At 43.5% G+C, this 12,296-nt stretch overlaps 1 protein-coding gene across 19 annotated transcripts in view; it reads right to left on the reverse strand.

The window, feature by feature from the left end:
- The window catches only part of KALRN (kalirin RhoGEF kinase), a 695,573-nt gene that overhangs the window by 631,755 nt on the left and 51,522 nt on the right, over positions 1–12,296 (reverse strand). For 4 of the 19 annotated variants that reach the window (XM_032149971.2, XM_032149969.2, XM_032149967.2 and 1 more), the window contains exon 1: positions 2,701–2,983. The exons of 12 other annotated variants lie outside the window; for them this stretch is intronic. In XM_032149971.2, the coding sequence (XP_032005862.1) occupies positions 2,701–2,767 (67 nt within the window). In that variant the 5' untranslated portion in view covers positions 2,768–2,983. Of the gene's footprint in view, positions 1–2,700; positions 2,990–12,296 lie in introns of those variants that run through there. 3 more of the 19 variants (XM_032149955.2, XM_032149953.2, XM_032149961.2) reach the window with 3 other exon arrangements.

Below are 12,296 nucleotides of genomic sequence, written 5' to 3' on the forward strand. Positions count from 1 at the left end.
AGGTGTGTCAAATCACAGATTCACTTATCCTCCAGTCACAGCCAAGTGAGTGACTCAGGCCAGCATACAGCTCATCGATTATTTCAATTTCCTGGGATAAACTCATCAGTTCCCACTTCTCATTTCCTATCCCCTCCTTACTTTCTTGAGGCCTGTTACTTTCACGATGACATAAGGCATGACAATGATGAGGGCAAAATGATATAAAATCTTCAAACAGATCAAAGGAGCTAAATTCCGTTACACTTAAGAAAGATCAAATCTAAGGGAATTCTGTTCACTGCCCAGAAAGGCAGGTTCATCTTTCATTCATTTACTCATTCATTCCTTCAACAAATATTTATTGAGCATCTTTCAATGAGCTAGCTCAGCCTAATATGCCACTTTAAAGCATGCCATTTTCTATGCAATGTTAGGTAACATTCGTTACGAGAGGAAAGTTGCTATAACTGAAAATTCTTTTTGAATAGGGATGTGGGTATGCACACGTGTAATACTTTAATACTGATTAACCAGAACTGGGCAACATAATCAACACCCAACCTCCAAACACCTGGAAATCAGACACCCTACACAGTCAAGAGCTACTGGTCTAAAACTTCACATTAAGGAAAACCCTACAGATAGAAAGACACATAAACTTTCAAATTACAGCCATATGTGATGATCAAACATGCATGGAAGACCACCTAATTCTTGCAACCAGCTTTTGCTATCCAAGGGGACAGTTTAATCTATCAACCCATAAATTCATTAACCTGACATTTCCAAAATGCCTGACACTGTGTATGCACTAACACAATAAATTTCCCCCAAATTCTATGATGTAGGCATTATTATTAATATTCCAACTTTTAAGATTAACAAACTGAGAATTTGGTTAAGTATAGCCCTAGAAAACAATACCCTTTATGTTTTAAGTCCTTACCCTTAGCCATTTATTCAAGGGCACTTAGAAGGCAATGGAGCCAGAACTTGAACCTAAGTTTGTGACCCATGGATTCAAGCATTTCTAAAAGATAAAAATAAATTGGTAGTATTATAACTTATACATTAACATCTAGTTTCTTCTTATAATTAGCATCATATGGTAGTGTGAATCTTGTTTTAATTCATTTAAGTATAAATTGTCTCTAAGCCTCTAACCATTCTTAATTGGACTTTTCTTAGTTCCCAGTTATTATATACCACCTGTTCCTGTCTTTCCCAGGATGTTTGTTGGAGAGTGAGAATAAACTGTCTTGGTAATGAAAACTACCATTTAAAGAGTACTTTGTTTGTGCCATGCACTGGTATAAGTATTTCACTTGTAGTTTCTCTCTTAGCCCCTACAGCAACCCTCTGAGTTGGTACTACCATTATCATCATTACCCCTTTTTACAAATGAAGGAAAGAAGATACAGAGAGGTTAAGCAACTTGCCTGAGGTCACACAGATAAGGAGGATTCACATCTAGGGGTCTCTTCTCCCTTCTCCCAGTCTATAACCTTCATCAGTGTGAAGTTCTGATTCCCTTCTTAATGCCCTCATCTCAAGTCTGGGCTCCCACTGGCCTGTTTCTCGGGGCTAGTGAGAAACTGCTTTTAGTGTGTGCTGGTTTGGTTTCCTCCATCTTTGATTTCTCCCGTGATAAGGGCCCTGGTTCACCTGCTCTGTGCAGCTGTCTGCTTCCACCTGGTATTGATCTCCCGGCACACTAAGACTATTCCTCATAGAGATGAATACACCTTGGGCTGTGTAGCAAGGCTTCCCCAGGGCCATCTTTTCCATCAGGAGTTTGATCTCATTCTTGCCAAAACCTCTTAAAGAAGCCAAAGCTTCTAAAAATAATATTCAACATTTTAAAAAATCAATTACCAAACAAGTTCACAGTGGCTTTTCCTTACAAAAGAACATCTGGATTTGTGTCACATTATCAGGACACTTTAATTGCATTAATATTTGATAAAATGTATTAAGGTCAGATTAACCTGAGAAATAAAACTGATTTTCTCTTTTCTTTCCACTAACTGCAAATTCTGTACCGGCTCTATCTATAGATAATCAAAAAAGGGAGCTATCCTCAGGATAGGTATTAATAGTTCCGTGAAGCTAAGAGGTACACAGGGAGGAACTCAGCATTTACTAAGCACCTACTATGTGCACCAGATATGATGTTATATATTTTACATGTATGAATTAAATAATAGCTCCAGAGCAACCCCAGCACATAGGTCTTACTGTGCCCATTTTATAGATGGGTAAACAAGCTCAGAAAAGTCACATAAATCAGGCTAAGGTCAGTGGCAGAGCTGAGACTTAAGCCTGAGTCTGTTTGCCCCCAGCTTCTTACTGCAGGAATCATTCTCCTTCTGCACTGCTTCTCAGAGAGTTCTATCAAGAGCCCTGCAAGAGAGGGCTTAACTTGTATTTGACTAGAGTACTGAGCTGGATCAAAAACCCAGCAAGAAATGAGATCCTGTTGTACAGATGCTCCCCAAATGACCCTGTGCTCCCGATTCCCAGCTGGGTCATGCATGTCCCCAGAAAAACAGCCTTTCTTTACTTTCCATGGGTTTGCTACTTGCCTCTGTTTCATTCCTTCTCTCTCTTCTTGACCCCCCTGCCCTGTCTGCTTTGTCTTTCTGCATGTCTCTTTATGTCTCTATGTGTATTTATCTCTCTCAGTCTCTCATACAAGCATACACACACTCAGGATACCTCGATCCAGCAGCCGGAGCAAGCGGAGATACCAGAGATACCACTGGTCCCAGAAGCGGTCCGTCATCCCACCCTGAACTCATCCTTCACAGCCAGTCCCCTCGGCAGAGCCTCATCCCACCACCGCTGACTCGAAGAGGCCGGAATCACTTGACGCTGGGCTCGCACACAGCCTGCTCTAAGCAAATGCCTGCCTGCAAAGACAGCCACCAGTCCTCCCACACAGAGGCTGACTGTGCCGGGAGCCGGTTTCACAGCAACAAAGGAACAAGTGCAGAACAACGCCGTGTGCAGACCGAGCCTGCCTGGACCCAAGGGGAGGTCGGAGATGCGTGGGAGGGAGTCAGGAAGGGCTTTCGCAAAGACACAAGGTTTGCAGTGGTCTTGAGAATGAAAATCCACAGTCAAGTCCATGTCTTAAATTTTTTTCCAGCATCTCCTGCCATCCTGGCTTCCATACCTCCCACACCAGAGGCCAGTGGCTCTTCCAATAGCATATGGGATGGGAAGCCAGAAGCTCAGCCATTTTGGACTTTGAGGCCAGTCCAGGAGCCTGGAAGCCTTACTGCCTCACTGTAGGGACCACCGGCTCTCCTTGCCCAAGACTGCAGGACCTGCATGACTAGTAAAAGGCCACAGATCCTTTTTCCCTACGTCCCTTCAGGGAACCTTTGTTATAGTAGAGACAGCATGGGCTCTGAAGTCACACAGTCATGGGTCCAAATCCTGGTTGCCACTTAATATTTGCCTGGCCTGGATCAAGTTATTCAGCTCCCTGTGCCTCAGCTTCCTCCTCTGTAAACCAGAGAGAACAGTATTCGTGAGCCTCAAAGCAAAAGAAGAATATAATGTTTCTGGTGTTGCACCTGGTAGATACTGGTAGATAGAAGGTTCTCCCTTACCTCTCAACCCCTCTCCCTCTTGCCAGACTCTCAGTTCCCCACATGTTCATACATGCCATGGTTTTCTATCCCCAGGCCTTTGCTCCTGCCCTTCCTGCCAATAGTATGCTGTCCCCACTCTCCACCTCATCAAGGCCAAATCCTCCCAACTTTTCCAACAAATAACTCAAATGCCACAGAATCCAGGCAGACTTCCCTGATCTTCCTTCCTTTATATTTTATTTTTTTCATTCCACCTTCTCCTTTGTATATGACTCTTCTCCCTTACTTGCCCATAAACTCCATCTTTGTGTCCCTCAAAGAACCCTGAACTTCGCAATTACTTGAGTGATTACTAACTGGACAAATGAACATGCAAGGGCATCTGAGTCCCCGAAACAATGTTGTTTTCAAGGCAAGGAGAAGAGTAAGCTGCAGAGACCTCAGCCCCTGGGCATTGTCTAAGGCCTTTGGGGCATGACGGGGTGCCCAGTCCTTGCCCAATCACAGCCCATCTTACAGTGGGCCAGCCTGTGACCCAGGTGACTGGGAGTGCTGTTCACTGAAATGAAACCTGAGGAGTCCCCAGGTCTAGGACGACCTTGTTCTCCAAGCCTAAAAACTACCCAACAGCCATCTGCACATTCATCACAGCTCTGTGCAGCCTAGGCCATGCCAGCAATGCCTTCTCACTGTCCTAACAGAATGGTGGTCTCCCAGGCCTCCTGGTCTCCATCAGGCAGCTGGTAGGCATGTCTCCCTCAGCACCAGCTCTTCCTTGGAACTTATACCTCCAAGATGAGAGAGGGTGCAGATTTCTGAAGAACTCAGACTGGGGAGGAGGCACGTCCAGGGGGTAGGAGCTAGGAGGGAGAGGGAGAAAGCAAGCAGAGCCCCAACCTCCACCGCCTGCCCCTGCCCCCCAACTGCCTTGTGGTTTCTTCTTAAAGTGTAGCATTGGGTCTTGGCAGAGACATCACCACCCAAGAAGCTACCTCTCAGGCTCTGTTAGCATTATTTTCTTATTACCTTAAATGGACAAGACTCCAGTGTGTAGTTAACACAGGAATGCAAACCCCTCCTCCTCCCTCTAGAGAGAAGTAACCCGGTGTTTCTCCCTTCACAAATAACAAGAATCCATCACTCACGTGTGGCCAGTACTTTTTCATTCACAAAATACTTTCATAACTATCATCTCCTGTTTGCCCTGCAAGGTCTGTAGGATGGGAATCACTTTCTCCAGTATACAGAAGAGAAAATCCATGTTCCAAAAGATTAAATAACTTGTTTAAGGTCAGATAACTCGTAGGTGCCCATCTGTCTCCTCCCTGAGAGTTTCTGGGGCGCTAAGAGATTCCCTGGGAAATTGTGACATGTTTCACTGAGATATGGGAGCCCTCACAGTAGGGCAGGACCTGGGGAAACACTGCTGTTTCCTAACAGGAACCCTGAGGGAGGCCCTTCCAGGGCGGTGCTGACATGCCATGGGCACAGGTTGAGTGGAGGGTCCAAATGTGGCCACTTATTAACTAAGGGCTTTTCATCTTTTTCTTTGGCCCCTGACTTATGACTGCAGAGAGAGTGCGTCTCCAAGTAAGAATGCCAAAAAGGCTTTTTCTAACACAACTTGGGAGAAATCTGAAACGGGAGGCTCCCGTCGTGGCAGGAGACCCAGACAGAGAGGGGCAGGGGAAGAGCATCTGACTGTGAGGCAGAAAGTCCCAGAGAGTGCTCTAATGGTGCTAGTGCTACAAGTCTCATTCTTGGGGCTGGAGAAAGAAGCTGGCCCTGTTCCCCTCCCTCCAGTAATCAAGGGCAAAACAGTCTACACAGTCTCATTTGCAGAGAAAATGGGAATAAAGACTGTCAAGAATAATATGGGTGCAAGCACTTCCCCCACAAACAGACCTAAGAACATAAGCAATGCCCATTGGGTCAGCCCCAGGGTGAACCCATTCAGCCTGGAGTTTTACTCAAGATTGGCTTCAACCCATCAAGCTGGGCTCCTTGGAGCTCCCCAGCCCACCACTGCTCATTTCTCCATCTCCCACAGAGCCTCATAAGTCTTACTTGAAATGCAGCCCCTCCAGAAGTTGAACAAAATCTTCCAAGAGACTGTCAGCATTGCCATTTAACTGCAGTGCAATTAGAAAGGATATTGGCCAGAACACAGCCTTATTAGTAGGTTTTTGTTGTTGTTTTTGTTTTGTCTTATACAATGCTTCCACAGTGGCTCCTTCTTTCATCATGGTCAAAGCAAGCACAGCTATTCCCGTTCACATGTTTCCTCCAGCCCACCCAGCTGGCTACAGAGACATGTTTTCCAGGGACAGACAGAGTCACCAGGCCAGAAACAGCCCATCCACTCCGGAGAGCTGATGCCCATCCGGATGTTCAGCAGTTACTTGATACCACAACATGGATGTGTTCCTTTCTCTTCGATGTTCCTTCTTCTTTCCTTGGCACTGTTCTTTCTCCCTCTCTTCACCCACCCCAACTTGAAAACACTGTGTTCCCAATCAGATAAAGCCAGCACAAGTGTATAGAGCAGAAGGCAAGCAGCACAGAGGGAGGAGAGATCCAACCATATCCCAAATCTTTCCCACTCATCTCCTGGGACAACAATGGCCACTGTTCCCTCAGCAGCACTGGCCCAATTCCTCAGACACATGGACCTATCTGGCAAGTGAAGGCAATACAGGAGGTAGCATAGTTGCTGGTACCTGCAAACCAAAGTGAAGACCGTCCACAGACATACTGATCTCCCTCATCCTGCCCCAGGAAGCGGGCTCCACCCGGCTACCATTTTGCCCTGCAAGTTGTGCTTCAGTTGTAACATGAATCAAACACTCCAGCAGACAGCATCCTCAGTCACCTCCCACACCACTTCTGTCCCCTTGGCGATTAGCGCCCAAGTGGTGGAGTGGAGCCCGTAGCAACACATTCTCAGGGATGCCATTTCAAGGGTGGGTTGGACCCCTGTCATCTCTCCCGTGATAGCTTAGTGTCCCCAGGTGAACGGGCTTCTTAGGTCCACACCTGAGGACAGTATTTACAGCAAGTAAGTATCACCTAGACACTGAAATTCAAGTCCACCCTCCCAAGAGGACCTTTCCAGCTAACCTCACACATTCTCTATCTCAGAGGTTCTCAAAGTTTAATGGGCAGAAGAATCACCTTAGAGAGTTGGTTATCCATGCAGATAACGAGGCCTCACTCCTAGAGGCCTGCATTTTTAACAAGCTCCCCAGAGAATTCTGCGATGGTGATCCATCCGCTTCAGTCCATGCTCTCCTCTCCTACCCTCAGCACTGGCTTCGTGTCACTATCTTGAATTCTAGTGTGTACCCCACCTCCCCCAACACCCTGAGAGTCCAGTAGGGAGGGAGATTCTGAGTCCCCCATTAGAGTATGCTCACCTGGAAGGCAGAGGGGCCTCTCTCCTCTCAAGGGCCAGTAGAGGGCCCACAGGGAGGGGTGAGAAGCTGCCATTCAGGAGGCTGAGAAATCAGCCTTATCGCTCCATAGGCTCCAGAAAGCCTTTGTTCTGCCACAGTTCCACTGCACATCTGTACAATGGCTTTAAATGTCACCTCAAATATCAGGCCAGGCGGCAGGAGGGAAAGGCAGAAGCTAATTATTCTGCCTTGCCTCAGCTTTTGTGTAGCTTTCATCTTGCTCACCTCTGACCTCTGCTGAGGATCTTTAACTCTGCCTTGGCTGAGGCATGCCCAGCTCATGGAAGACAACCTTTCACTGCCCTGGGCTGTAAACCACCTTGTTAAGTGGTGAAAACCTGATCCCTCCTTACCCCTTCTCTGGGGGCTTCTAGTTCCCCCAGCAGTCAATAGAACCCCCAGTTGCACTGAATCTCTAACACAGCATGTCACCCCAATACCCCCCCACTGCCCACACAAGAGCCAGTCCACTCTCCTCCTTCAGCACCTTATAAAGCTCATCTACCCTGGGCCCCATGCCCTCTCCACTAAGTCCTGTGAAAAGTACCATGACAACCTCATCCCATCCAAGGTATTTATGATGAGAGCTTAATATTTAGGCCCTCAGGAAATATTCCTCTTTTGGCAAAAGATAAAGCCTAGGTCAAAGGAAGTCATAGAGTAGTGCAGGCCTTAGGTAAGCAGTGGTGGGGGTGGATATCTGCAGTCAGGGAGCAGAGTCCATGACTCCCTTCCCTAGGTCTTCACAGGCATGTCCCTGTGAGGCCATCCTGATGAAGTCAATTACAGAAGCTGGTGCTCCTTCCATCCTCCCTCACTGCCCTGACCTCCCATTTCCTACTCAGCATGAACACCTGGTTGGTTGCCTTCCCCAAGGCACCTACATTGCAAAGGAGTTCTTCTTGAAAAAGAAAAAAAAAAAGCTGGTAAATATTTGGAGACACCCTCTCAAAACTGATCCATGAGGCCTCTGCAATCCAGAGTTCATTATTACCTCCACTGTTTCCCTCGCAGCCAGTCATGCAGTTCCTCCATCTCATTTCCACCAAGAGCCATTTCTCTGCCTATCAAAGGAGATGGTGTTACTTCATGGCCAACAGGAGGCTGTTCACCCCCCAGGAGGTCTGGCTTCTCTTGAATGTTCCTCACATCTCTCAGTCCCTGAGGTCACTATCAGAGAATCAGGAAGCTAAGTTGCCAGTCACCACAGCTGAAGCCTCACTCCTCAGCCCAGGGGGAGCCCTCCTGTGAACCTCTACCTGCTCTCTCCATCCCATGCCCTTCTCCATCCCCTCCAAGAACTTTTCCAGATAGCCCCCCTCAGCAGGTCTGCCCAGTAAAATCAGGCACCATACCATAGGACTAGGATTGATAATAATGAATGTGAAGTTCAACCATATCAAAAGGAACCCACTGTATTGTCAAATGCATGCTAAATTTTGGTTAGCACATATCTAGAGCTCAACGTTCTTTTTTCTACTTAGTCCCTTTTTTGCTTTAGTCCCTTGAGTATTTTTTTTTCTTTTTATGGAAAGTATATAATCTGTGTGTGTTCCACAGGGCTACCCACTGTTAAATCAGAATATCTGACTCAACTGAATGCCCTAGCTCCCTACATACACACACATAGAGCTGGATAATGAAATTACTCGCACACTAGCCAATTTGAATACTCTCTTCCTTGGCTCTTATTTTCAAAAAGAAAAAAAAACTATTTGCAAAGATCACTTTACTTTTCAACAAATGAACTCTGCTTATGGTTCTTAAAAATAATTGAGTCTCATAAATTCTATAAACCTTTTTATACCTTTTGTACCATTAATTTGCAAGCCTTCGAGGTATTGGGAAAGGGCTGAGGCTTTGGAATAACTTCCCACATCTCAGTTTCTTCATCTTTTGGATGGAGATAAGACTAATCCCATAAAACTTGAACTTTTCATGAGGAAAAAACAAAATAGCATATAAAATCCAAAGCACTACACTTAATACATAGTGGATACTTCATAAAGGTTAGTGCATTCTCCTGCAACAAAAACAAGCTCAGGTCACATTGAAATTCTCAATTCATGGGACCAGAGTTAAAGTCAAGTCACTACTCCAAGTTTCCCAGGCTTCTCTACCTGCCCTTCAGGATGGGGCAGATTCTTAGAGCTTACATTTCCTCTAATTCCTGTGACACTCTCCTTCCCTCACTAGGGAAATGAAAATGTCCAGCTGCCCCAACTCATCTGATCTCCTCTTTCTGACACAGGTTGGAAAGTTCCCCTGGAGATTCAATTATGAAAACTGTTTTGACTATACCTTGTGACACATGTGGATGACCCTCGGCACTGAGGGAAAGAGAAACTCTACGAAGTTCTTGATGGACCGTCCGCATAGTGAACAACAATTATTTGGTATTCCGAAAAGTCCATCAACCCTGGCCTCACATCATGCACTCAATAAAGCCTAAAGATATCCATGGGAAAAAAAAAAACTATAAAACTTCAAGAAGAAAAATTTTTATAGTCTTAGGGTGGGATGGTTTTCCTAAGCAAGACACAAAACTCAGTATATTGGCTTATATACACAGTTTTTAAAATTTTTTTGAAGGATATGCAAATCACCAAAGGAGAACAGGAGGCTGAACAACAGTAGTAGAAGGACAACCTTTTACTGTAAATCATCTTACACATTTTGAATTTTGACCCTTGGACTGTATCACCTAACTCTTTAAAAGACGTTTTAAAATAATGGAGTCAATAATAGATACAACTGTTCTTGGCGTCTAGCTGCTTTGTTGTGAGAAGGCTAAGCCACATGGAAAGGCCATGTGGAAGAGAACTACAGATGCTGGTTGAGACCCCCAGCTAGTCCCAGCCCCCTCCCAGCCACCACAGGCAGCCTACCCTGGAGCTGCCAGCTATCCCAGCACCCCAACAGACACCACATGGAGCAGAAGAACTGCCTGGTAAGCCCCACAATTATGAGAATGATAAATTGATGTTCTAAGTCGCTAAGATTTAGGGTGGTTTGTTACATTGTAACCGGTAACAAAACAGAGTCATCGGTGCATGCAGAGCAAAGTAAAGCCCCATGATTTGATGAGATCGCCAAGGAGATGTTGAAAACAATTGTGCCTTCTTTCATCTAGAAGACAAAAAGCATGGTTAGTCTCAGGACCACATCTATTTATTAATAGCTTCCTCTCTACTTTTAGAATTCTGAAGATGGGGTTGTCACAGAGGGTGTCTAATTAACATGCTTGCTTGAATTATAAAAAGAAATTAGACTTTCTCTGACAGGAAGTAAGTATGTCTAATTTGGCTACTTGCTTTGACAATCAGATTTGCCTTTCCCAATTCATATAAATCCATAGCTCCAAGATTTTGAAGAAAATATGTTTAAAGCCTATTATAATATGCAACATGCTAGAAAATGTATTATTTGCAACCATTTAAACTCGTGGTAAAAAAATTGTTTAGGTATCCACTTAAATGTGTGAAGGCACATAAAGTTTTCAATATTCTTTTAGAGCATACAGAAGCAAAAAAAGTCTGATGCCCACTGAATGACAGTATACTTTAACAAAGAAACACTATGCAGCTATGAATAAAGAATGATGAGGCTTTCTGTGAATTAATATGAAAAGATCTTCAAGACATACTGTTGGGTTAAAAACACAAGGCATAGAGCAGGATAGTTAGTATTCACCTGCTTTTGATCAGAAACGGATAACATAAGTATGGATTCTGATTTGCTTATATTTACAAAAAGAAATACTGGGAGGGTTCCCAAGAAACTAATACTGACGGTTACCTATGGGAAAAGTGGCTTGGTAGACAGGTATAGGGGTCACATAATGACCTATTTATTTTATACTAATTTTTGAACACTGTGAGTACATTATATTTTCATATATTTTAAGTCCTCACAGAATAAAATAGTAGATAAAGTTGCAAAAATATGAACGTTAAAAGATAATGCAGGAAGTAAATATTTGCCATGTTTGCAACAATAAATTATACAAAGGGTTAATATCGCTAATTTACAAAAAGTTCCTAGAAACCATTAAGAAAAAGTTAACAACCTGGTATAAAAATAAGTAAAGATTATGAACAGGCAACCCACAGATAAGGAAATATAAATGATTGATAAAAAGTAAAAAGATGCTGACCACTACTAATGATCAGGGAAATGCAAGTAAGCAATAACAGCATGCCACATTTTACCTATAAGATTTCCCCCAGCAAAAACACACACATACACACACACACACACACACACACACAACAAAACAACCAACCTGGTAGGAGACTAAATTGATATGATATTCTTATAAGTCAATTTGGCAGTACAATCAACATTTCTAAAGTATATAGCCTTCAACCTAGCAATTCTTCTAAGATTCTCACCTACTGAAATATCTGTACTTATACACACATTGCAGTGTATTCTATAATAGAAAAAATAAAAAGCAAAGAAAAAACCTAAATGTCCCACAATAAGGAACTAATAAGATAAATTATGACACAGCCTACATTATACTTAGAAACCATTAACAAGAGCAAGCAGTTTTATATGTAGTAACATGAAAGGGTTCCATGATCTATTATTGAATGAAAGGATATGATTTGCGACATAATTGGAAAACAATTCGTATTATCCCACTTTTTGTGAAAATAGATATATAAATATATACATACACACTATCAATATGTATTTCACTATGCATAGAAGAGTTCTAGTAGGATATACATATACCAAACTATTAACAGTAGTTATCCCTGAAGAATGAAGAAAGGTAGAGAATTGTGTTTTATAAAATTTTATGTTGTTATAATTTTTTTACTATAAGCACTTGTTACTCTGGTAATTTTCAAAGCATTTAAATATTGAAGCTGCTATTAAAGTAGTGGCTCAAATCTTTTCTGAAAAAGGAGGTGCTCCCTCAGGGCCATGGCAGCAATTTCCTTCTCTACTCCCTACTCATAAGGTGTAGAATGTGAAATGGTCTTCAGAGAACCCACAGGTCACAGCAAAAAATTCACCAGACTTATCCACCTGTTCAAGTGGCTGGCAGATGGAGTTCCATCACTATATCATGAGAAAATGCTATTCATTACCCACTTTGTTCCACACCCCTTATTTACCACAAGAGTCAGGATGGGTTCTCCATAACAAGCATTCAGGAAGAACCTCAACTCCTCTCAGACCATTCATTTATCAGCCACTTAGACACCTTATGGGACTTTGGACAGCAATGGAAACTAAGTTT

Source organism: Hylobates moloch, unplaced genomic scaffold, assembly GCF_009828535.3.
Source record: "Hylobates moloch isolate HMO894 unplaced genomic scaffold, HMol_V3 SCAFFOLD_4, whole genome shotgun sequence".
Taxonomy (NCBI): domain Eukaryota; kingdom Metazoa; phylum Chordata; class Mammalia; order Primates; family Hylobatidae; genus Hylobates; species Hylobates moloch.